Source organism: Acipenser ruthenus, chromosome 9, assembly GCF_902713425.1.
Source record: "Acipenser ruthenus chromosome 9, fAciRut3.2 maternal haplotype, whole genome shotgun sequence".
NCBI lineage: Eukaryota > Metazoa > Chordata > Actinopteri > Acipenseriformes > Acipenseridae > Acipenser > Acipenser ruthenus.
The window spans coordinates 53,150,563-53,175,216 of record NC_081197.1 but is presented as its reverse complement, the minus strand read 5'-3'; the positions used below and the strand labels follow the sequence as shown (position 1 = coordinate 53,175,216).

Sequence of the window (24,654 nt, the reverse complement as noted above, 5' to 3'; positions counted from 1 at the left end):
TATGCTGTTAAAAGTCTTTATTAAAGTGTATCTTGCAGGTCAAACACAGCAATACACTTCTGTATAGATTTCATCAATAGAAATAAAACTGTTTTTATGCGGTTACAAAATATCAATAAACATAAAAGATATGATGTATGTTGTGTGGTGTATGGCCACACCCACTCAAAAATCGTGCTGGCCAGAATAAAACCGGAAATTACGTACGAAATGGTAAACACACATGGCGACTCCCGCTGAAAACATCGAAGATGAAGTTGAAGACCCAATTAATTTTAGGGAACAGGGGCCACAACCCTACATTTTTGAACCGCCGGCGAGGCAGCGGGATCCCACTGATCAACAGAGGCAGCGAATAAATGACTTTCTTCCAACATGTGGTGGGTCCTTTCTATCCTGGTACTCCTGCTCCTCCTCTGAGAGAGCCACATCCTCCCTGTCCACCTCTCTTGTGGTACTACTGCTGTCATCACTATCTTCACTGTCCTCATCCAGTCCCATAACATCAGAATCATCACCTTGTTCACTGTCAGTCTCTGACTCTACCCCTGCCAAACTCAGCGTTGCAATGTGGCGCTGTAATTTTTTATTTTCCTCTTTCTGACTCTGAGTCTGTTTACGCGCTGCACATAACTCTTGCACAATGCGTTGGTCTTTATTTCCACCTGACACTTTCCACAATTCCTGATATGAGATCTGTACATTTCTTAAGCTACCTTTCAATCGTACGTTTTTCTTAGACAATCGTTGCAATTCTTGTAATTGACTTGCATTGCCTTTACACAATTCCATTTGTTGTATGGCATCCATCAATGCCCAAATAACACTTTCCAATTTTTTTATTTCCTCTTTCAAACTCTTAGTCTCAACAGACATTTTTCTACAGTCTTCACATGTAAAATCATATCTGTTCTGCAACTCCTGCAACTGCCATTACACAATTAACCTGCTTCATTTTCTTATTTTTCTCTGCTGTATTTCTAGTATTACATTCCTGCCTCAATGTAGTTACAGGATCCTCACTGTTCTTTACATACAGTCCCTTTTTGCAGTGTTTAGTTATCAAATCCACACTCCAAGTGGTCCAATCTTTACAGCGGTTAACAACACTGTCATTTTTTTAGACATACTAACACAATGATTTCAGAGGTTCTAACTTAACTCTTCTATAGCCTGAGTTCAGAGGTTCTAACTTAACTTTTATAAGTTCAGAGGTTCTCACTTAACTCTTCTATAGCAAACAATTTGAGAATTCTGAGGTCCTGTTTCATACATCCCTCTCAATAACAATAGAAATACGAGTATGCCTCTACCCGTAGACAAGACAAGCATGTGTAACTAGTCCAATAACTTTCTACTGGCACGTCATAACACTACACAATTTTTTCATGTTACGAACATATCTTTAGCCAAACAAATCCTTTGTTAGCGCGTCAAGAAGACCGCGAGTCTGTACAATTAGTCCAGTAGACTAGTTTCCTCTAGAGACTGTTCTACTGACACGTTAAAACACTGCACAATTATTATTTTTTTTTTTATACAACACTTTTATACAATGTTATATCCCAACTGCATATATTCAGTAACCAAAACAATATATACTCACAAATGTAGATGGTTCGTTTTGTAGTACTGTATTCTTCCTTTTCAGTCCTGAAGAGGTGATATGTCAGGAGCAGTCTCCGTCTGTCTGCTGTATCCTGATTCTGAGGTCAGAAGTCAGGTTCCTTGTTCAGGTGTTTCACTGCAGTCTGGTCTCAAACCTCTCCGATGTTTTTGGAAGAAAGTCAGCAAACAATCCAATCGGTGGCCCGCCAATTAAGTAGTTTTTTTAAAGTGTAGTGAGTAGTTGTTTCTTTTCTTCAGATATTAGTTTGGTTTATTCAATATATACAGGTTTAATTCCAGAAACAAAAAGAATGCTCAAAGAAAAACAGTACAGATCACACTTTCATATGCAAACTGCACGGTGCAAAACTTAAGTTCAAAACAAAACATAACAAAATAATATAATGCAATACTGTAGGTTTGATCCTCCAGGAGTTCGACAAGTCTCCAATACTAGTCTTTAATGAAAGAGAGAAGTGAGCTTGATTAAGTAGCCACTGAACTCAGCCCCACCCTCCTTTCTTCTCTTTGTGGGTTCAATCACCCCGGGCACCCCCTGTGGAGAGTCTCGTGTGTGTCGTAAAGAGAACTGGTTCTGCCTCTCACTGCATAAGAAGATGTTATCTTGGAGTGGACCTTTGGTCCTTTATACTGTATACTGTATTCAGTATGCACTTTAGCAACAGCCTTGACAAGGCGAGTTGTATTTTTCTCTCTATCTCATAAACCTATAGGCCAGATACAGTGCCTTGCAAGTATTCACCCCCCTTGGACTTTTCCACATTTTGTAGTGTTACAACCTGGAATTAAAATGGATTTAATTGGGATTTTTACCATTTGATTTACACAACATACTTAACACTGGGGCAGCAGTGTGGAGTAGTGGTTAGGGCTCTGGACTCTTGACCGGAGGGTCGTGGGTTCAATCCCTGGTGGGGACACTGCTGCTGTACCCTTAAGCAAGGTACTTTACCTAGATTACTCCAGTAAAAACCCAACTGTATAAATGGGTAATTGTATGTAAAAATAATGTGATATCTTGTAACCATTGTAAGTCGCCCTGGATAAGGGTGTCTGCTAAGAAATAAATAATAATAATAATAATAATAATAATAACACTTTGAAGGTGCAAAATATTTTTTATTGTGACACAAAAGTTAATTAAACAAAAAAAAAAGACATTTGTTGGTTGCATAAGTATTCACCCCCGAGTCAATACTTGGTAGAAGCACCTTTGGCAGCAATTACAGCTGCAAGTCTTTTTGGGTAAGTCTCTACCAGCTTTGCGCATCTGGATCCTGCAATTTTTGCCCATTCTTCTTGGCAAAATTGCTCAAGCTCTGTCAAGTTGGATGGGGGCCGTTGATGAAAAGCAATTTTCAAGTCTTGCCACAGATTCTCAATCGGATTGAGGTCTGGGCTTTGACTGGGCCATTCTAAGACATTCAGGTTCTTGTTTTTAAACCACTCCAGTGTAGCTTTGGCTGTGTGTTTAGGGTCATTATCCTGCTGGAAGGTGAACCTCCGCCCCAGTCCCAGGTCTCTTGCAGACTGAAACAGGTTTTCCTCAAGAATTTCCCTGTATTTGGCTCCATCCAACTTGCCCTCAATCCTGACCAGTTTCCCAGTCCCTGCTGATGAAAAGCATCCCCATAACATGATGCTGCCACCACCATGCTTCACCGTGGGGAATGTGTTCTCAGGGTGATGAGCAGTGTTGGCTTTGCGCCACACATAGCGCTTTGCGCTAAGGCCAAAAAGTTCAATTTTGGTCTCATCAGACCAGAGAACCTTTTCCCACATGTTTGCTGTGTCTCCCACATGCCTTTTGGCAAAATCCAAACGAGATTTGATATGGATTTTTTTCAGCAATGGCTTTCTTCTCGCCACTCTTCCATAAAGCCCAGCTTTGTGGAGCGTCCGGGTTATAGTTGTCCCATGGACGGTTTCTCCCATCTCAGCTGTGGATCTCTCCAGCTCCTTCAGAGTTACCATTGGCCTCTTGGTTGCTACTCTGACTAATGCCCTCCTTACCTGGTCACTGAGTTTTGGTGGACGGCCTTCTCTAGGCAGAGTCGCGGTTGTGCCATATTCTTTCCATTTTTTAATAATGGATTTAACAGTGCTCCGGGGGATGTTCAGAGTTTGGGATATTTTTTTATAACCCAACCCTGATTGGTGCTTCTCCAGAACTTTATCCCGGACTTGTTTTGATAGCTCCTTGGTCTTCATGATGCTGTTTATTTAGATATGCTCTCTAACAAACTCTGGGGCCTTCCAGAAACAGGTGTATTTAATCTGAGATCATGCGACACTTTAATTGCACACAGGTGGACTCCATTCAACTAATTATGTGACTTCTGAAGGCAATTGGTTGCACCAGAGCTTATTTAGGAGTGTCACAGCAAAGGGGGTGAATACTTATGCAATCAAGACTCTTCAGTTTTTTATTTGTAAATAATTTTCAAAAATATGTAGATTTTTTTCCCCACTTCGACAAGTTGTAACACTACAAAATGTGGAAAAGTCCAAGGGGGGGGGGGGGGGGGGTGAATACTTATGCAAGACACTGTATACAGGCTGAGAACTGTTTCGGTTTGAAACATCACAAGTGATGTGGTACAAAAAGGTTGTGTTTTTGGTCCGTGATCCACATTAATCACATTTTAGTGGCCTATAAAACTAAAATAATAATAATAATAATAATAATAATAATAATAATAATAATAATAATAATAATAATAAATGTTAATATTCTTAATAAACACTGCTGCATCCATTTCAGCGATAACAAAAACCTACAAGATACACTTTAAGACATGCATTAAACTAATTAAAAAAAAAACTATGAATGTAATAAAAAGTAAGTGCAAAAAAGTAATGCAAGTGCAGAAATGTACAGCACAGGTAGGATACATTACTGCAGATTGTTTCCAGCAAAGAACTCTGCATCTGGACGGTCTGTTTTTGCAAGTATGGATGTCTAACTTTGTCAACGTTTTCTAAAAAATCCCAATTCGGTTTTATATCTGGATGCTGCTCCATAGCACGTCACAGTGTTAAAAGTGCAGCATGCACGCTTACATCATCGGTGTCTGCTTCAGGCAAAGCATCCTGGTCGCCAAGGTGACACAGCTCAGAATTCTTCCTCTGACATCCCCTCTGGTGTTGTCAGAGTTTCAGTTTTGGTTGTATTTTCGTCTGCACTCTCCTCCTCAACTACAGAAACCCCAGGGATTAAATAGCCAAGGTACAGTACAGGGGTAATCGCTCAGTAATGAGGTGCAAACAGCTGACTGATTGATCTGTCAAGCTTTTACTACAGCAAAGTGCTGCCTTTTGTATTAAAATCTATGTGAATGGCAAGGTAACAAAGTGAAAACAGATGATTGGTGGATTAGCAAGAGCGATTACTACAGTATAAGCAGTGAGTTTGTTATTTAAATCTATGTGAATGACACATAACGAGATCCAAACAGCTGAGTTATATGGAATATATGGTGTGCTTAACACAATATAAAGGATACCTTTGTTATTGAAATCATTATGAATTGCAAATGGCAAACGCTATTTGTCCGATAAAAATGGCTGCCCGCAGTAACCCTGGACAGTGTACGTGGTGGATACTGTATAATCATTAAACTAAAAACTGTGATAGGAGATGATCTAAGCCTTTTCAACTAGCTCTCTGCCATCTATTAATTTATATTGGGATGACCAGGTAATCTGCAGGATGAGTCATGAATCACACAGAAAACAAGGCCAGCAGAAACTATGTGAGACACAAAAAAAAATAAAAAACATGTTTACATAAAGATTTGCTGAATCGTTGCTGACTCAAGGTTTATCCAGAGACGCCAGCTTTGGATTGATTCTCAGGGCTCCGGGTTGTACTGTTTACAGAGTCCCTGGTTCTGTTACAGAGTCCCTGGTTCTGTTACAGATTCCCTGGTTCTGTTACAGATTCCCTGTAAGTGTGGTAAACTTACTTTCTAATCATCCTGAAATTTAGGCAAACCCTACTGGCCTTCCAGGAATGACAAAACTAATTTGAACATTTAAAACAACCTGCTTTTTCCTGTCAGCATTCATATTTTTTTCAACTTTTAGCACACTTTCAGAACCTTTGTTTGTTTCTGCAAATGCTCCCACACTATTCCAATTACTGGCCATTTCATAATATCAGACCAATTTCACACCAATGATGTACAGCATTTCATCACAAGAGATTAAAAACAGAAGTTGTTACAATGGTTTAGCCAATTATGTTAGTCTATGTAAAACAATGCCCAATACTTCATTTTTCAGTTCTGAGGTTTAAAAAGCTTTAAGAATTCCATGCCTTTTATGGCCTGGTAAGTTCTGCCGTTAAATATCCAAAGCCAAAGGCCTAACCAAGTCCTATTGCTATTAGAAAATGGATGCATTAAATAATGAACATTTAAAGTTTCTTATGTTTTTTTTTCATGATTTTATGCAGCACTAGATTTAGTTGCTAATGGAATGTTTTCCTCAATATTGCATAACAAGTTTACTAATGCAACATTCTTGTAGCCTTCTGCCTTCAGGGGGGCTCCAAGTTGTTTTTTGGGGGGGCATATTATGGAAAAGGTCACCAAGTTAAATAACCAATTGCAAATCAATAAATCATCACATTGCGGATTCTCCATTCTGAATTGTAATTTCTATGCCTTTGTTCTGAATTATGTAAATAGTTATATGGCGACAAATTACTACTGTATCTCTTGTGGGGACATTCCTTTATCTGTAGCATCATGTTCTGGGACCTGAAACACTGAAATGGGATAGTAGGAGGATACATTGTTGTTGGGATACTTTTTTAAAATACATTTTTAAACGTGTCAGTCATGGATTGGAGGAGATGTGACTGAACTAACTATCGCAGGGGGCGTGACTAAGGGTATAATTGGGGTGTGACACTGTAATCTGTTCCATTGATGTGGTTATGAGAAAGATCGAGAAAGGAAACGGACTGTAAAAAGTGTATCATGAGTGTTAAGTGTTTTGTTTGTTTGTGGAAACTAACTGTCTGTGTTTGTCACTGATAGACGGCTAACACGATCCGGGAGCTGTTGCTACAAGCCAGCATCAAGCCCGGACTGCACTTCACGACTGTCACTGCACTAAGAGCACTCACTTCAGGAGAAGTGACCGTGTCTGTGTTGTGTGTTATGCTTTGCATATGCAAACACAAGTCAAAAAGGAGGTTAGAAAGGCCAAGAGAGAGATAGACACGAACATTGCTAAGGGGGCTAAAATCAATTCCAAAATGTTTTCCTCCCCAGTAATGTTGTTGAAGCTGACACCCTGGGATCCTTCAAGAAGCTGCTTGACGATATTCTGGGATCAATAAGCTACTAACAACCAAACAAGCAAGATGGGCCGAATGGCCTCCTCTCATTTGTAAACTTTCTTATGTTCTTATTATTTCGGGACTGAACCCTGTGGTTTATAAGCTGGCAATAAACATTGTTGTGTAGAGCCAGTCTTACTACTTAACCGGTTGCAAACCAGCAAACAGAGAAATAAAAAACTATTTTGAACCGTGAACTTTGTGTCTGTCGTTGTTGGAGCACCTGCATCACCTGTACACTGCAAACCACACGATCACAATGACATACCTGGTATTCTGATTAATAATATTTGAAGTTACCATGAAAAAGCTATTTACATTTTTCAATTCCGTTTTTGTACATGCTACAGTAACTTTATTTTTCTGTTGAATTCTGGAAAGCCCTCCCTGATATTTTGACTACAAGAACCAGTTAAACATTTTTCTGGGCTCCCGAGCGATGCATCCAGTAAAAACACTTGCGTAGAGTGCAGGATGCGCCCTATAGTCTGGACGTCGTCGGTTCGAGTCCAGGCTATTCCTTTGCCGACCGAGGACGGGAGCTCCCAGGGGGCGGCGCACAATTGGCCAAAGGGGGAGGGAGTTTTAGGTCAGCCAGGGTGTTCTCGGCTCACCGTGCACCAGTGATCCCTGTAGTCTGGCCGGGCGCCTGTGGGCTGGCCTGCAAGCTGCCCAGAGCAGCACTGTCCTCCGACGCTGTAGCTCTGGGTAGCTGCATGGTGAGTCTGCAGTATGAAAAAAAGCGGTCGGCTGACAGTACACGCTTCGGAGGACAGCGTGTGCTCGTCTTCACCGCTCCCCGAGTCAATGCGGGGGTGGTAGCGGTGAGCTAAACAAAAATAATTGGACACTATTAAATTGGGGAGAAAACTACAAAAAAACTAATTTGGCGACTACTAAATAAAAAAAAATATGAAAAAAAATTCTCTCACAATTCTTTTTTTGTTTTGTTTTTTTTTAAATCCTGAAAACTGGGCATTGGAGACTAAAATCTGAGCCAATATTATGGAGGAAAAACAACATTTTCATGCCAGATGACAAATGAGGAAGAATAATTATTTCTGTGAATCCTACTTTGAGCAATCCCTGTTTATCGGTCTGTAACAGGATATACTGTTACAGCGTGGGTATCCGCTGAGAAACTTGAGAGACACAAAAGGTTTGTATTTGAAACACCGCTCAGGTGTCCAGGTTTTATTTATTTAAGCAGTTGCAGTGTTGGTGGCCGCCACTAGGGTACCAGCAATGGTAGCCCTAGGGCTGGAGGATATATACTTGTAAGTACATGAATAACAAAAAGGAAAAACAAAAACACAAAAAAACACAAAAAAAGTTAAGAAATAAAAGGTGGCCAAGCTCGGGCCGTGCTCTACTCCCGCTACACAGGGAGGTCCCGCACCAGGCACCTTCCTCCTAACAAACTAAATAAACTGTGGTAGGATTAAAAATCCCCTAATATAATCCCTACCATAAAGTCCACAATCCTGGTTAACCACGCAGGGATCGTGCTGAAGCTCACCCTGGTTCCACACTCAGTTGTGAGGGTTCTCCTCCTTCACCTCAAGGCTGTGCAGACAACGCATCAAACACACAAACAGCACAAAGAACATAGAAACTGGCTTTCAGACTCTTTTTAAAGGCAGGTGACAAGGGTTAATTGATTGTCAGTTGTTCAATTCCCTCTGGCCACCTGCTGCACATTCCTTTTAATTAGACAAGCAGGGAGGTCTAACCTCCCAGCCCTGCCATCCAATTAAACAAATCAAACCCATTATTATTTACAACCCAACCCAAAACCATATTTTAATTTAGAAACCCCAAAGCAAACCATACTATTTACAGGGGCAGGCCTCAGCCCTGCCACACAGTCTTTCTGGACTCAGTGCAGTAGTATGATCGTATTGTAATGATACATTACTGCTCAATAAATACCCAATGGGAAAACAGTTTTTCCTGGTCAGAGCCTGTGAACGGGAGAGAAAGGGTGCTAAGTAAGGTTGGTGGTACGCCTTCACAGGGATGGGCCGACTCGATGGTAGGATGGAACCAGAAGTCGGCCATCTTGGTGGAAGGGTGTAGCTGTAATACTGCTAAACAACTCTATTGTGATCACCTGTGTGGTACGCGGCGATGGGATAGAGCATGGCGTGCTGATCGTGGGGAGGTGTTTGGCAGCACAAAGGGGAGGCAGCTATCTGAGCACAAGCCCTTGTGCAGAATCGAATGACGAGCCGGAGCATTGTTGTATCTTGTTTTGTTTTGTGTTTGCAGACGGAAAGCTGACGGTACAAAAGCCAGCAGGACCATCCGCACATCACCACCTCTACAACCTTACACAATACAGTGCACTTGGAGTAGCTGCGGTTCCCTCTTGCACTTTGGAATATTGTTTATAACATTGTGGGATAACTAGGGTAAAAATAAAGCACTTGTAAATACCACTCTCTGCTTGGACTTCCCGTCATTGCCACACCACTCACATCCTGACAGAGCCTATCAGTGATACTGAAGCAGGAAAGACAGTGATTAAATTCAAACTACTTTCACTGAACACTACTGTTCACCTGCCCTTTGTAACAAGTGTGCCCTGAATGCACTGTAATGCCCTGGAAGCCAGGATTGTGATCCTATCTACTGTACTCCTTTCTACCTACACATTGGTCCAGAGGGTAGTGTTCTGAAAAACACTGAGAATGTAACATAAATGCAATATGGTTTCACAATATGTCAAGATGCAATTGCTGCCAACTGTACATGGGACTTTGTTTATAAATTTGCACTTTTAAATAGTCTTTACGCAAACTGTTAAATTATACTGGGCAGCAATAAAGCCCTTGAGAAAACAGTCATCTGGTCATTTCCGTTCACAACCATTTGACAATGCACATTTCTCACGAATGAAGAAGAATAACAAGAAAAGGAAATCTTCAATCACTGAAACAGAAAGACGGAAATGCTTAAAGAGTGTTAAACTGAAAAATCAAAACACTGTCTCTGTCTCTTCTTGGTTTAAACAACTCAGGCAAGTTACGAAACATTGCCAGCTCTGACAAAGACCCCTTCAAGTAACTCAATTCAAAAGTTTTACTTCACTGTCTAGAGAAATAAAGCTAGGGATTTATTTATATTGATGTGTTGCTATTTAAGGATCAAAACAGTCACATTGATCTGTTTACTTAAAAGCTGACAGCTTCTTGGCTACATTAGTCTTCAAGGCACTGTGTGGTCAGAGTTCACAAAAATCTCACATTAGTAGTATCTTTACAACGTTACATGCCATTTTTCTAGATTTGCTTTACAGTTTGGTTTTCTTAGTCCTCACAAAACTACAGGAGCCAGTTTTGGTCACAATGGACAAGACATACATAATAAACATGGAAGGCTTGGTGTACTAGCTATGTTTTCTCTGTGATTTATTTGCCATCTGCTATTGGTAGAATGGCAGCAAGAAATTAGGGTTAGAAATATTATGCAGCAAAATCAACATTTTCGTGCAAGATTGTGCAAGACAAATGAGGAGGAACAATTATTTCTGTCACTTTGTGTTGCCTGTTGCATTGCCATTGGTATCAGTCTGAACTTATGCACAGCGAGCGAGGCCAAGCCATTTATGTAAGTAACATGTAATAATAATATCGGTAATAAAGAAAAATATAAAATATGTAGAATGGCTGTATACACCTATATACATTCACATGGACTCAAGCATCCTAAGCATATAGTTGTTATAAGCTCTCCTGGGGATGTGCATCCATAATTTTATAGGCTTAAAAAATAACAATAACAAGTAAAAAAATAATATGCATTTCACACATGCCAAATGAACTTGGATGTTAACTGCAAATTATCAAAACTAACTAGGCATGAAAGGGCCTTAAGAATGCTTAAAACCTTGTATTTAAGAACGTTTCAGTAAATAACACCTTTTTTAAAATAAAATTACTGACGATAATGACAGCTCTATTGTTGGCTACTAAAAATAGGCAAAATGGATCAAGGTCTGTTTGAGAATAACACAGCTAATTTGGAAATACACACTAAAATAGTCGTAACAAATATTCAATATACAATTTATCAATAGCAGTACAATTTACAAGGACAACTAACTTCACATGCTCAGACACTAGTGGGACCCTGACCTTTTCATGTTTAAGCGTTATAAAAACAAAATCACAGTATTCACTACTTATAGCAAACAAACAGCGTTTGCCATTCCCATTGATTTCAATAACAAAGGCATTGTTTATACCGTGTCAAGCACACTGTATATTTCGGGCAAACTCAGCTGTTTGGATCTTGTTACGTGCCATTCACATGTAACACTGCTAATATGAAGCAGCATCTGACTATAGAGCCGAATTGGGATTTTTTTTTGAAAATGCTGATGAGGTTTGCTGTCCATACTAAAAAAAGATCGTCCAGATGCGTATCACAGAGTTCTTCGCTGGAAACAGTTTGCAGTAATGTAGCCTACCTGTACAGTACATTTCTGCACTTGCATTACTTTTTTGCACTTACTTTCTATTACATTTATAGATTTTAATACATCTTTATTATTATTAGCGTAATGAGTGTCTTAATAAAGATTTTTAACCGCTTACACACTTGTTTATTTTGATTACTGTAGTGGTGATTGGGGGACATTTTGAATGTCAGGTTATTGTGTGGGAGTTTATACCGTCCATCGCTTACTGCGGGTGAATCGAGGTTAACACAAACGCGCCCGTTCTAAGCGTTGACGACTGTACCAGAAAAAGGCTATAACCCTCAGTTCACAACAAATTTTCAATTACAACTTAACCACAATAATCACAGAAGCCACAGCATCATTCCAAAAGTTGTCAGCATTGAATGAAAAAAAGTATATTATGCCAAAGCAAAATGATAAAATGATTAGTAATATCAACAGTGTAAAATTTCAGTTCAGGAATGTGTAATTTTCGACAGACACCATTCTGATAACAGGTATTTGGTAACTCTACACTGTATTAACGAAAAATACAATTCAGCATACAATTTACTATTTGTATGTTTAAAATGTAGCCACTTCACAAAGCCAGTGCATACACAACTTCACAATGGAAGCCACGTTTCGTGGAGATCATTAAAAGTGTACAGCACCCAATGATGCCATTATCACTACTTATTGCACCAATTCACTTTGTGATTAACTGGAATTTGACAGTGCTATCAAAAAACTAAAGAATGTGCAAGTTTTACATAAGTTGGCTTGCGCTTTTCTAAGTGTGGTATATGTATGTTCAGATGTATGTATGACCACTTTCACTATATTCCTATCACTGTGTTAAGCATCTCCAGACAGATGCACAGATATGCATTCGCAGGGTGGGACACTCAGTTGTAAGATATACAGAAACCTGGAGGTTGCTTAAAACCCAGGATCTTACAGGATCCACTAACCCTCTTGGCACCACATTGCCTGGCCCCTTTTTGAAATGTACTTCCAAGAAGTTACGTAAAAGGTTGGTCATTAAAATGACCAATGTGGTATCTATTTTTTTTTTTTTTTTTTTGGACAAAAGCACCCTTGAGGTCCTCATCTCAAGCTTTCACTTATCTGTCATAGCCACTAAAAGTCAAACACATACATTAGAGAAATACAGCACTTTTCCAGTGTTCTGTACTCAGCAGGATGTGGCAGTGGAAACTTGTCCGGTGAGTAACAGTTTTCCTGCAAAAGGGCCCAAGTGAGTACTGCTTTCACCTCAAAAGATTTATAAAAAACAAAACAGCAATACCATTATTTGTACACATGGATAACCAAGAACCCTGAAAATTGTTTTTGTAACTTTGAAAGTAAGGTTGAAAACTACCGTTAGCTGCAGTGTACCAGAGCATCTGTGTATGAGATAATGTTGGTATTAGAAGAAATGAAGAATACTATGGTTTGTGTATGCACAACGAGCATCGATATAAAACATTCCTGTAAGTCTATTATATATTACTTTATTGTTAATCTAAAAGTAAAAAAAACAGCAATATCTGTTTTCAATTCATGGCCAACCTTTATTTAGTCCATTGTGATTTTCATTGAAAAGAGGGCAAAGACTGATCAAGAAAATGCCATTAAGTGACTGAGGTAGATGGCTGATTGTGATGTCACTGTTTTGAACTGACTTTGCAGTTAAACTGAATTCAAGAGGTGCCTAAAGTATGTAGTTTTTGTCAAGAAGATGACATCAATCATAACGATATTGAAAATAAAGCATGTTAAAAATATGGTAGGGTTATGTCATGAATTGGGTTTCTTTGTAATGTGCCGTGGCATACAGCAATTGAAACGTGCACTGGCTGAAAGATCCTCAGCAGTCTATAACAAATCGACAGAAAGACCCTGGGGAAGACAAACTCTGCTCCCAGGAAGCTGATAAAACCAGATGCACATAAAGCATGCTCTTTTTTGCCGCACTTGAGGGGAGCTGTGATTGGCTAAATGGGACCTATTGGTTCACCACCAAATTACTGTAGAAATATAGCTGTATCACTACCAACTACCGCCTAACTACTGGCTGATACTGACTACTGCCAACAGCACATAACTACTGCCAGACCAATAATCAGCCCAACAGCAACAGTACTTCGATTACCTAAGGCAATGTTCCCAGAGGAGAATGGTACTAAACACAGGAGCAACTGTTCAGTACCATACAAAATACTTTGAATATTATCACAGCTTTGTTGAAGAAGAAATGGGTGTGGCAACTCAGCACCGCATCACTGGAGGAACTTAAAAGAAAGAAGCATTTAATACTGAAGATTGAGGATTATCAAGGAGATGTATTTTTTGAGAAAATGGAAGAGCTTTTGCTTTTCCTTGAGACTCATGCTCAGTTTTCAAATGACGGCACTCCAAGACTCAAGGCTGAAGATATTAATACTATTTTAACACTTGATCAAGGAAGGAATTTGGCGTCTGTTTCGGTCAGCCAAAAAAGCTAAAGAAGTACACCAGTGATACCGAGAGTGGGCAACCTGCTATCGAATTCATTAAATGTGTAAGAGTTTTCAATCTGAGAAGAGTTCTTGTGATGTCATACGGCACGGAGGACGCTTCAGTGACATTCCAGCAGAGTTTTCTTTGTACACTGCACCCGAAGACCTCCAGAGCACTCTGCCGCCAGGGAAAATTGACGTTTATTAGTTTTTTTTCTTCGTCAGCTGGTGTTCTTCCTAATTTAACACAAGCTTTGAGATACATAAATGCAGTAACTGATACAGCCGATGCAGAGCACAGCGGCTCACTGTATAATTTGTCCTGTTCGACCGAAGGTGTTCTCTTTCTAAAGGCACACTGAAGGAGCTGGTACTCCTCAGGGTTGCAGAATGTTTGTGCCCACGCACACAATGTGCTCTGAAGGATTTGGTCAGGAGTTGACCTTCCCGCTCCAAACAAATACGCACTTTTCACTTTAATTATCATGCTCTGCTCCATGTGGGGTGTATTTACATAAACAACATAACATAAAGCATGATGTCATTTTTTACCCTGCATGCGCTGTACTTGCAAACAACGGGTGACCGCAGCAATACAGTAATACAGCACCTTATATTTACTATTTACGGCATGGTGGGCATTTGGTTAAATGCCTTACCATTTTCTATATATTAATTCCATCAAAAGTTCTCAATTATAAATAAACCATTTTAAATGTATAATTCCCACGATCAGCTAGTTTATTTATATGCTGTGTAATGGCAATTTACTTCTCCCCTCCATTGCAAACTTATAAAGATAAAGGTTGTTACCACTCAGAATAACAGCCAGTGACATTGTTTGAAAAGTATTGTCTATTGTATAACTAGGGCTTCTGTTTTCGTTTTTTATTAATTGTATGAAATTAGTGTTTTCGGTTATTTACCAAAATGGTTGCGCGTTTTTTTTTTTTTTTTTTTCCTGTCAAAATATGTATAGTAGTAACCTGACAGTACTTACACACTTAAGATGTACCTTCTTTCCATTGCTGTCAATGAAATCCCTATGGTCATGGGCACATTCTTCTGGGTTTTCGTGTGTAGGCATTTTTGTACATTTCGCCACAATTCTGTTTTAAATCCTCTAACAAGCCTCCATCCTGATTGTAATCTTGTTTTAAATCTTGCAAGCGGAGTCTCCAATAGAAATGTAGGAATGTGCTGTCACTCAGTAGTTGGGGCAGGTTTAAAGTATTCAGAACGAATCAATCACAGATGCAAGTCAGTTAGGCGGGACATTGCCCAGCAGCACTGGGAAATGTATTTATTATTATTTTTGTAGTAGGTTTTATTTTTTAATGGGAATAGGGTAAAGTCAACATGAATTGATTAATCATTTCCACAGTTTTTCCTGTGTTTTACGGTGTTTTTTGGCTATCCACCGATTTCATTTTTTTTTGTATCGGGGGTGTTTTATCGGTTAAAACCAAAGCCCTATGTATAATCCTAATATGTTTCAAATGATTTTCGGTGTTTACTCCAAATTTATACTCTCCTTTAAGAATTCAAATCAATGGGCACCTCTTTGGCCATTCGTGTATCTCAATCACAACTGAGAAATGTGCTGATAGTAAAACTGACTCATTTCACAGTTAAAAGAACGTACGATTGCACATTGAAATCTATTCTCAACTCCCACAGTTAGGTGCCTTAAAGATTGACTAGAATAATAAAGATAAAGCAACATTAATCGTAATTATTTGTAATCTGGATAAATCCAGCAGTGACATTTTCTGAAAAACCTGATCAAAACAATTCAGATAAAAGTAATCTCGATCCCAAAATATAGGATTACAAAATACAGGATCACTTTTATCCAGATTACAAGTTTTGAAAAACCGGCCCCTGGTGTTCCTTTATTTCAATCTTGGAATTAAAAAATATGCAATGTTAAAAAAAAAGTGTTTTCTTTATTTCTGCTTTTGTGTTTTCATATCTGGTATGAAAGGAAGACACTGTGCATCTGCACAATCATTTAATTACCTTGCATATATCTTTACAGAGCAAAGATTAAAGAGGCTACATTAATAGTGTTATCCTGTATTTAAATTGTAAAAACATTAAAGTGTAATTTTGCTAAATTTTAATGTATTTTTACTGTGCATAATTCCCTGGGTGTATATATGGTACAAGATAAAAGCTGTCCTGTTCCTTGTATGTATTACTCTGTGACTGTTTAACTGTTTTCCATTAATCATCATGGTTGATGAGAATAAGGGAGGACAAGTAAAATTGTTGGCACAGATGCACCCCCAGCTGTGTCCTGTGCTTATTCATGTGTACTAGTACTTTGGAAAGTCTCACTTGAAATTTGTCATCGAATTCATACCTACATAAGCACCCTACCAAAATACCCCTTTAGCACAGAACTGCCATGGCTGTAAATAAAACTGGTATAGATACCATGAACAAGTAAATCACCATTACCTACAACTACAGTATGCAGATGTCAGAATGTTTCAGTCAGGAAACCTCATGCAATAGCGAACAATATTTACTAAAGCTTAGACAACAAATACTACGTATACATATTTCCTTACATCTTTGTCCTTTGGACCCTGCCCATAATTTAGTTTGGTGATAGTGGAGAGGCTCTGTAGGGAAGCCATGGGCAGGATAGCTCCTCCCCTTTAAACAAGGCCAAAAAACAGATGGAGGCTGGGAAGGAGGAGGCACTCTGACATATAGCAGGGACAAATGGATTGAGGTCATATGTAAAGCCCTTTGTAGCTGATCACTGGACGTGTTGTTTATCGAATGACGAATTAGATACTAGCCATTTGACTGACGAATGTTCTGATAATGAGGGTACCTAATATGCTTGATGTTTACGATTATAGTGAGCTATATTTGCTAAATAAGTGTGATATACTGCCTCTCTAAGCCCCAGATTCTGATATTCTCATCTTAAATAAGCACTTATCTAGCTATGTTTCAAACTCTAGTGTTACACACATACAGCCTCACAGGAATATGTCACAGGTGTATAAAAAGGGTAATCACAGGTGATAATGTGAGAATTAATGTTGGTGACAGAGGTGAAAGTGCGTGTGCGTGTGCTGTATGTTTGTGAGCTTTTTGTAGACCTTTTCTTTTGGCCCCTGTGCCTTTTTATTTGTTAATGTGTTGTGTTTAGTGTACTATGATAAGAGGACAGTAAACACAGATTACAAAGGTTCACGTTAAAAACGGCCTAGGATCAATCCATATACATAAAAGACAAACAGAATGAATCAATCACGTCATCAGGTATTTTTTTACGGTGGTACCCAGGAATGAAGCATCAACATTCAACAGCAAGACAAAGCATGCACAGTGTGTTTAGTAAGTCTCCAGTAGGAGTGTGATCTGGGGAGTACAATGAGATTGGCAGACAGTGTCCGAAATTCCAATTCTTTCCCCAGAGCAGTTCTGCGCAGTTTTCTTGCAGTTTTTCACAAAGTATAAACATGTTCATGGCGACTGGCGATAGGCTCTGAATGGTGTTTGAAGTACACACCATCAATGTCCTCTTTTTATGTTTTTAACAGCGTATGCTAAATAAATAAATAAATACAACTTTAAGACAGGCCTTCTTGCTAAAAAACCGAAGCAGCACTGTTGTGCAAATGAAAGCAATTACTCCCTTATTGACACCACTACACACTATAAACTAAACTGTAATGAGTTTAGTTTACTACATTCTTCCACGGGTTGAAATTCCGTGCACTCTATTGTTGGAACAATAATCAACCATCACATTATTACTGATCTTTTTTGTGTCTCGGTAGTCTGTAATGAAAAATGCCTGTTCTGAGGGTTTACTTACTTACTGAATGCTCGTTTTTTATCAGTACTCTGTCATGAATTACCTGTTTCCTTGCGCTAAAATCAATTTGTTACTGTCGCGCCGGACTGAATTATTCTGTATTAATACAAGACAAGCTTTGCATTACTACCCACATTTGAAAGCCAACCCTCCACCCCCCAGTAAAAACTTTCCAAATGGTAAATATTCCACAGGCACAGCACGAACAGCGCGAGCAGACCAAACATAAACAAATATCCTATTTATATCATAACAACATAAACGGTGAAATAAAAGCTAAAACATACATACATCGCAAGATCTCATTGCTCCTTCTGTTCCTGGAAGCTGTCGGAAAAGTTAAAGCCGTACTGTGTGAATCGCTATTTTGCAATTTCCTTAGTAACTCTGGCAACTCGCCAAAGCAAGCATTCATTGAATAACATTTTTTTTTTTAGGATCATGTGCATGGAAACATACAGTATGTGCGCATGACTCCAGTCCACTGATTGATAATTCGTTTTTTTTTTTTTTTTTTTTTTTTTTTTTTTTTTTTTTACTATTGTACTTACCGGTGTAGTGTTAGAAAGTGGTACGACCTCAAAATGTGGTACCCGTACAAAAACTTGAACTGTGTCAGAAAGCTATATATTGTCACATTGAAAGTGGTACACTGTCAGATTTTGGTACAAGTGAAATCAATTGCGAGCAGATGGGTGTTTTCCTATTGTCAAACAGAGTACATTTTACCATTAACTATACATTATTTTTTTTGCAAACTTAAACTGGAAACAATCAATTTATCTAAAAAGAAAAAAAAAATCACAACGAATAAGACAAAATGAGAGGTCCACCGTAAAGTTGCACAAGTGAAAAAATGTACAAGACTCAATGCATAGCACATGACAGGCCTAAATATGTGCATATGATTTTGTTAATAGTGGAAAACTATGACAAATTACATTAAAAACGATGTAAAAGACTGGAAAATATGATACATTAAATTTTAAAAAGATGTAAAAGACCTAAAACAGCATAACGTACCAGATTTGAATGGCCACTTCCCTGCTTTCTTAGCAGAAGTTGTTCAGCATTGTTTAGGCATGCGCGAGCAAGCGCAGTGCGTTGCGTACCACTTTTTACCGCGTACCTGAAAATACCACTACACCGGTAAAACATATTTTATATATTCCTGAGGTTAAAGTCGAAGTGGAGGGCTTAGGGCAAATTTGCATTTTTATACTAATTTCATGAAAAACATCTTGCTTTCATTCTAATAACTAAAAACTATGTGTCCATGTAAAAGTTTATCATGGCGAATGTACCATGGGTTTTCATAATTCTCCATGATATACCACAACATGATTGCCAGCCTAACGATGTTTACAGTATCGTACCTACAGTGTATCACTTCCAGCAAGCCATTTTGCTGTTACAATGGCAGTATGCAAGTAAGTGCACAATTAACTCATCGAGTCCTGGACATATAGTCACTCCAGCCACACGCATTTAGTAGGCTAACAGATCCATAGTATAACAACACCTCAGCACTGCTATTTTAATACCATCATCAACATTGCAACAAAATCACCAACCAGTCTCTTCTTCAAAGAAAAGCAACATGTTAAGGTTACACAATTATTAAAAACCTCCCGAGTTCAACTTTTGGGATAGTTACTTTATCATTCTTTTATTCATTTTACAAAAATGTAATTACATTTTTATCTGCCTACAACCACATTTGTTTATCTCTGTAACATTTCGGAAATGACTAAATGTACAGCAGACCACAGTGTACTATTACAGTACATGAAGTCTTCTGCAGATTCCTATCTGTTACCCAGTTTGTCTTGCTGAAGTAACATGTCATTGATACATATCCTCTGCCAAAGATAGAAGTAACACATTTAAAAATGACTGACCTGGAATGAAGATGTGTAATATGGATGAAATTGTGTCAATGCAGATTCAATTCCGGTGAAAGAATTCTAGAAATCACAAACCAGAACTCACATGTTACAGAAAGCTCCTATTAAAGAAAGATGTGTTTAATGTTATCGGTATACCTTTAAGATACCTGACAGTGCATTACCCTAACAGAACACTTCTACTGATAGGGTCCCCCAGAGGCATTGTTACATACATGTTACATTCCATAGATCCTCTAAATATGGAACTGTCACCATTGTGGTACTATTCTACCAGTGGCTTATACCAGGGTCATGCGAAGGGTGATAAAACCCTATCTTTAGTTTGATGCCAGCCTTAATCATGGCACTGTAAATATTGTATATTTTGTATTCTATTGTGTTTTTCTTGGCCCATTTGTGCTGGGGATTTCTTGATTGCCTAGCTAATTAGATAGCCAACTGGTAGACAGTTAGTTAATTAAACGAATCCACCTGGAATGCAAGTGTATTAAAGGCTGCACTCGGTATTTTTTAGATGAAGGAGTGGAAGTTGGAGAGTCAGTGAGTCGCTGGTAAAAGCAAACAAACACATAGTTGTTTAAAACCCCGAAGAGGTAGGAGCTTATTTCTTGGCCTGGGCTAAGGCCACGTTGTTTTATTGTTTAAACATTTATTTTGGGGGCTTTGTGTGAATAAAAATGAGCTTAAAACACACTTCTTTCTTGTTTGTTTGCTCACTGCCTGTCTGACTACTCGGTCAAACCTCCACAGGTCCCAGAGATACTGCTATTGTAGTGTTACTGCAATGCCATTAAAGATCATGTTCACAGAAGAATATTCAAAGAAACAAACGGATATATACAAAGTCTTTCTCCACAGGTTTAATTTTACAACACCAGGGTGGTACTATAGTTCATTTATATTGAACATGGTACTTGGTTGTCAGTTGACTTGCCAGGTAAATAAAGGATTGACTGAGCTCACTATTCATATATATATATATATATATAACTTCTCCTAGCCACATACACTGTTCAAATTAACTTTTTTTAAAAAGGCCTTTTTTTAAAGTGCATTAAAATACATATATTTATAAGTATTTTAATACGGCCACACGAACACACATGCTTGTCTGCATTTGTGGTCATAGATATTTTAACCTTATCACATCTCATCAACAGAGGACAGAATCCGTAACAGCAGTCTATCACAAAGCACTACCTTACACAAGTGGAGGTTATTTGGTAAGGCTGAACATTCCATTGTGGTGCAAGATAAGAGAGAGACAGACAGAGACCAAAAGAGAGAGAAGACAATTTAAAATGTACCAAAACCAAGACTTGGGCAATATCTTTACTATATTTGCAATATTTCCTCTTGTAAACCCAAAAGTGAATGTACTGATTCTCAGTCAGTCTCAGTGCCAGAAACCTCAAAGGGAACTGTTTCACAGTCTCTGACACCCACTCACTTCTGTAAAGACAATAGCAAGCATTAGCCAGCTCTTCAATTTGCTTGAAGCTTTCTGGATGCTTACTGAGTGGGGTTTTAAAGTAAATTTGAATTAAAGTAAATTAATTTATTTATTAAAATTGGGGATTCAGGAAAAAAAAATAATAGGCTGTTGTTAGTTTCTTTATTTACAGTATTGAAAAGTTGTATCAATATTATGAGGGTTATTTTAAAATCCTGGGAACTGCAAATAAATCTGTTTTTTAAGCTTGAGACACAAAACAAATCTATTTTTTAAAATTTAAATAGCTTTCAACTGAGCAAACAGCACATAAACATGACTTAAAATACAAAATCATAGCAGTAATTAAAATGATAAAAGTGAACCTTCATGTTTATTTAGTATAAACATTAACTGTGGTTGCTGTTTGGGGGCCTATGTGAAAAGAGTAACTGTAAGGTGATTCAACCCAGTACCAAAGTCCTTTATATACCAGGGCACCTGAAGCACAGTGGTAAGGCAGTATGAAGAATTTGACATAGCAGCGGCCAGTTCTGAAGCTGTTGTGGACTTCGATCTCCAGTGAATAATTGAAAGAAAGACAGACTGACCATAAAACACCAAGACTGCTAAGGACTGGAGAAGGTTCTCTGAACAGGCAATAGTCCAAGTTTGAAATATCTGGGTTTTGTTAGTTACAACTGAAGTTTGAGGTTTTGGACGTGGGAGTGTTTTAGTGCAGGTTCACATTTAAACTGTGCTGTATCTGAAATAGCCTGCATGTACACTGCAGTCTGGTGCATTCTAAGTGAGTCTGCACATACACATCTACTACAAAGCTGGAAGTAGATCAGCAGGCTAGCCAGTAGATATTTTTAAGTTTATTTGTGGTAATACAGTACTTACAGTAACTTTGACCATTCTGAAATGCAAATAGAATCGCATGTGGGGAAGAGTCTAGGACTAAAAGACCTATACCTTATAAAAAATGTAGCATTCATTTGAGCTATAGACCAAAATACATTAACACATTCAAGTTATAAAGTAATAATGGAATAGCCAAATCCTTAAAAGCTTGTTAAATCTGTTCCATTGTGGTTTCCCCCACCCTCTTCACACTCCATCACAGTAGCCATATTGTACCTTAGAAAACTAGCGTGCAAAACATGTAACATCCTCCTAATTGCATCTCTGAAGATTCAAGGACTAGGCTAAACTGCAAAGGAATGAAAGTAGGTCAGAAAGCTTTCTAAAGATTAAAGATTATAAACTCATTTGTGAATAAAGGTTACCACCCGTTCCGTATAATACGGAATCGTGCCATATTGGTAGATAAAATGTTGCATTCCGTTTCAAATCGATAAGGAATGCAATTTGTTCCGTATTTTGCACTACTGAGCCAAATGTATTTTTCAAGCATGAGAAGTCAGAGATCTCCGACTCTGCTGAAGCACCAACTTCATACCGGAACCAGACGCATCTCAGAGTTAGCAGGTAATTATGGGAGGTCTAGTTCATTTGATTAACAATTATTCACTTTACAAATACTGCGCGAAAAGGATCGACTAGCGCGAGGCAGTTCTAAATCCTATTGGGTGGTGTGTGCCGCTGTCAGCCATGTAGCCATGGAAACATGTAACCTAGCTGACCGATTTCGGACACGATGCAAATTCGGTAACACCTCAAAAAAAAAAAACGGATGCAAAAATATAGAGACGAATGGGAGAAGGATTTTACATGGGTGAACAAAGTTCATCACAATATTTTCAAAGCCCGGTATGTATTGAACGTGTTGCTGTTATTATTTGCATTACACAATTTGTATTTAAATATTGAAATAACTAGCTAGTATTATTATTATTTATTTCTTAGCAGACGCCCTTATCCAGGGCGACTTACAATTGTAACAAGATATCACATTATACATTATTTCACATTATACAGAAATCACATTATTTTGACATACAATAACCCATTTATACAGTTGGGTTTTTACTGGAGCAATCTAGGTAAAGTACCTTGCTCAAGGGTACAACAGCAGTGTCCCCTACTGGGGATTGAACCCACAACCTTTCGGTCAGGAGTCCAGAGCCCTAACCACTACTCCACACTGCTGCCCTTAATGTAGCTAGAGTGGTTTTATTCCTGAATCAAGCAATTAAAAAAAAATGCATCACCAGCTCACTGGAGAGGTTTGGATTATCTCTGAACTCAGTTTCAGTTTTTAGTGGTGGCAATACACACGTCAACTGTGGTGTCCCTCGCAAAAGAAATGGAGCGACAGCCGAAACAGGTGTTCAGTAGAGCTTATCAAAAGTGAGCGCCTTGTGAGCCTCTATTTTGATGTGGGGTGTGCAGACTTCCACTCCTTGATCATGGAGGACAAACCTCTCCTTGCTGCTGCAAGAAGCAACCAAAAATATGCATGGAAAAGGAAATAAAGAACTTAATGGCTGCCAATAAAGATTAAATATATGTTGGTACCATCCATGTTTGGACACATTGTTATTAGCTCATCATAAGCAATTTGTAAATCAGTAATCATTTCTACTTTACTAACAATTTCTAAATGCACATATCTTAGTCATTTTGACAACCAATTCTGATTCTGTAAAGACTTACAAACTCAGGCTGAGAATTGATCAGGATTTGCACATGCAGAGTGTTTAAGAAGATCAATATATCTTTTTTTTTTTTTTTATCTTTAGCTTTATGCAGCAAATTCTTTCTGGCATGTGACTTCCTGTCAGCAGAAATTTCATCGGGAACCAGGGCAGGTTGCATGTCCACTGCTTCATTTGAAATGTGCAATAGCTTTGTGGTATTTATTTTAAAGAGGAACTTTATTATTTGTTTATTTAGCAGACGCCTTTATCCAAGGCGACTTACAGAGACTAGGGTGTGTGAACTATGCATGAGCTGCAGAGTCACTTACAACTACGTCTCACCTGAAAGACGGAGCACAAGGAGGTTAAGTGACTTGCTCAGGGTCACACAATGAGTCAGTGACGGAGGTGGGATTTGAACCGGGGACCTCCTGGTTACAAGCTTGTAATTCCACATAGTTCTAGGTTTTTCACTGAAATTTGTTTGTATTGAATGTGTGTGAAATCCTGACATTTGTTTGAATTGCCAAGAATCTATAAAAGTGCCCTGGAACTAATGTTATATATAATACATGGGGGGGGAGGGGGTTCTGTTCCTTATTTTTGAGTTCATGAGGTGGCAATCCTATTTGTGAAGAAAAACTGACCAGCCAACATCTGGAGAATAACTGCTTGCATTACTACAGACACAGCAGTCCTCAACACTTGGAACTGGATAACAACCTTGTAAGATCCGCCTGTCAGTAATGGCAGTGACACAGAGAGGTGGGGAAGAGGGTGTGTTGGCTTTCCCTCTCTCAGAGTGGCTGAGAGGCGGGCCTTGGGGGATTGCTCGGCCCATAAGTACTGCGCTTGGTTATGCATTCGGGTCGCTGTGATTGGGAATACCCAGAGACGATGGCTGAGAACGCCAGTGTAAACAA

General features: G+C 38.7%; 1 protein-coding gene across 5 annotated transcripts in view; it reads right to left on the bottom strand.

Moving 5' to 3' along the window:
* LOC117405182 (interleukin-1 receptor type 1-like) overlaps positions 1-18,865 on the bottom strand; it is a 40,430-nt gene extending 21,565 nt beyond the window's left edge. For 2 of the 5 annotated variants that reach the window (XM_034008032.3, XM_059030244.1), the window contains exon 1: positions 18,075-18,232. In XM_034008032.3, the coding sequence (XP_033863923.3) occupies positions 18,075-18,198 (124 nt within the window). In that variant the 5' untranslated portion in view covers positions 18,199-18,232. Of the gene's footprint in view, positions 1-1,606; positions 1,717-18,070; positions 18,233-18,806 lie in introns of those variants that run through there. The other 3 variants (XM_059030245.1, XM_034008030.3, XM_034008033.3) reach the window with 3 other exon arrangements.
* Between the last annotated feature and the right edge of the window lie 5,789 nt (positions 18,866-24,654).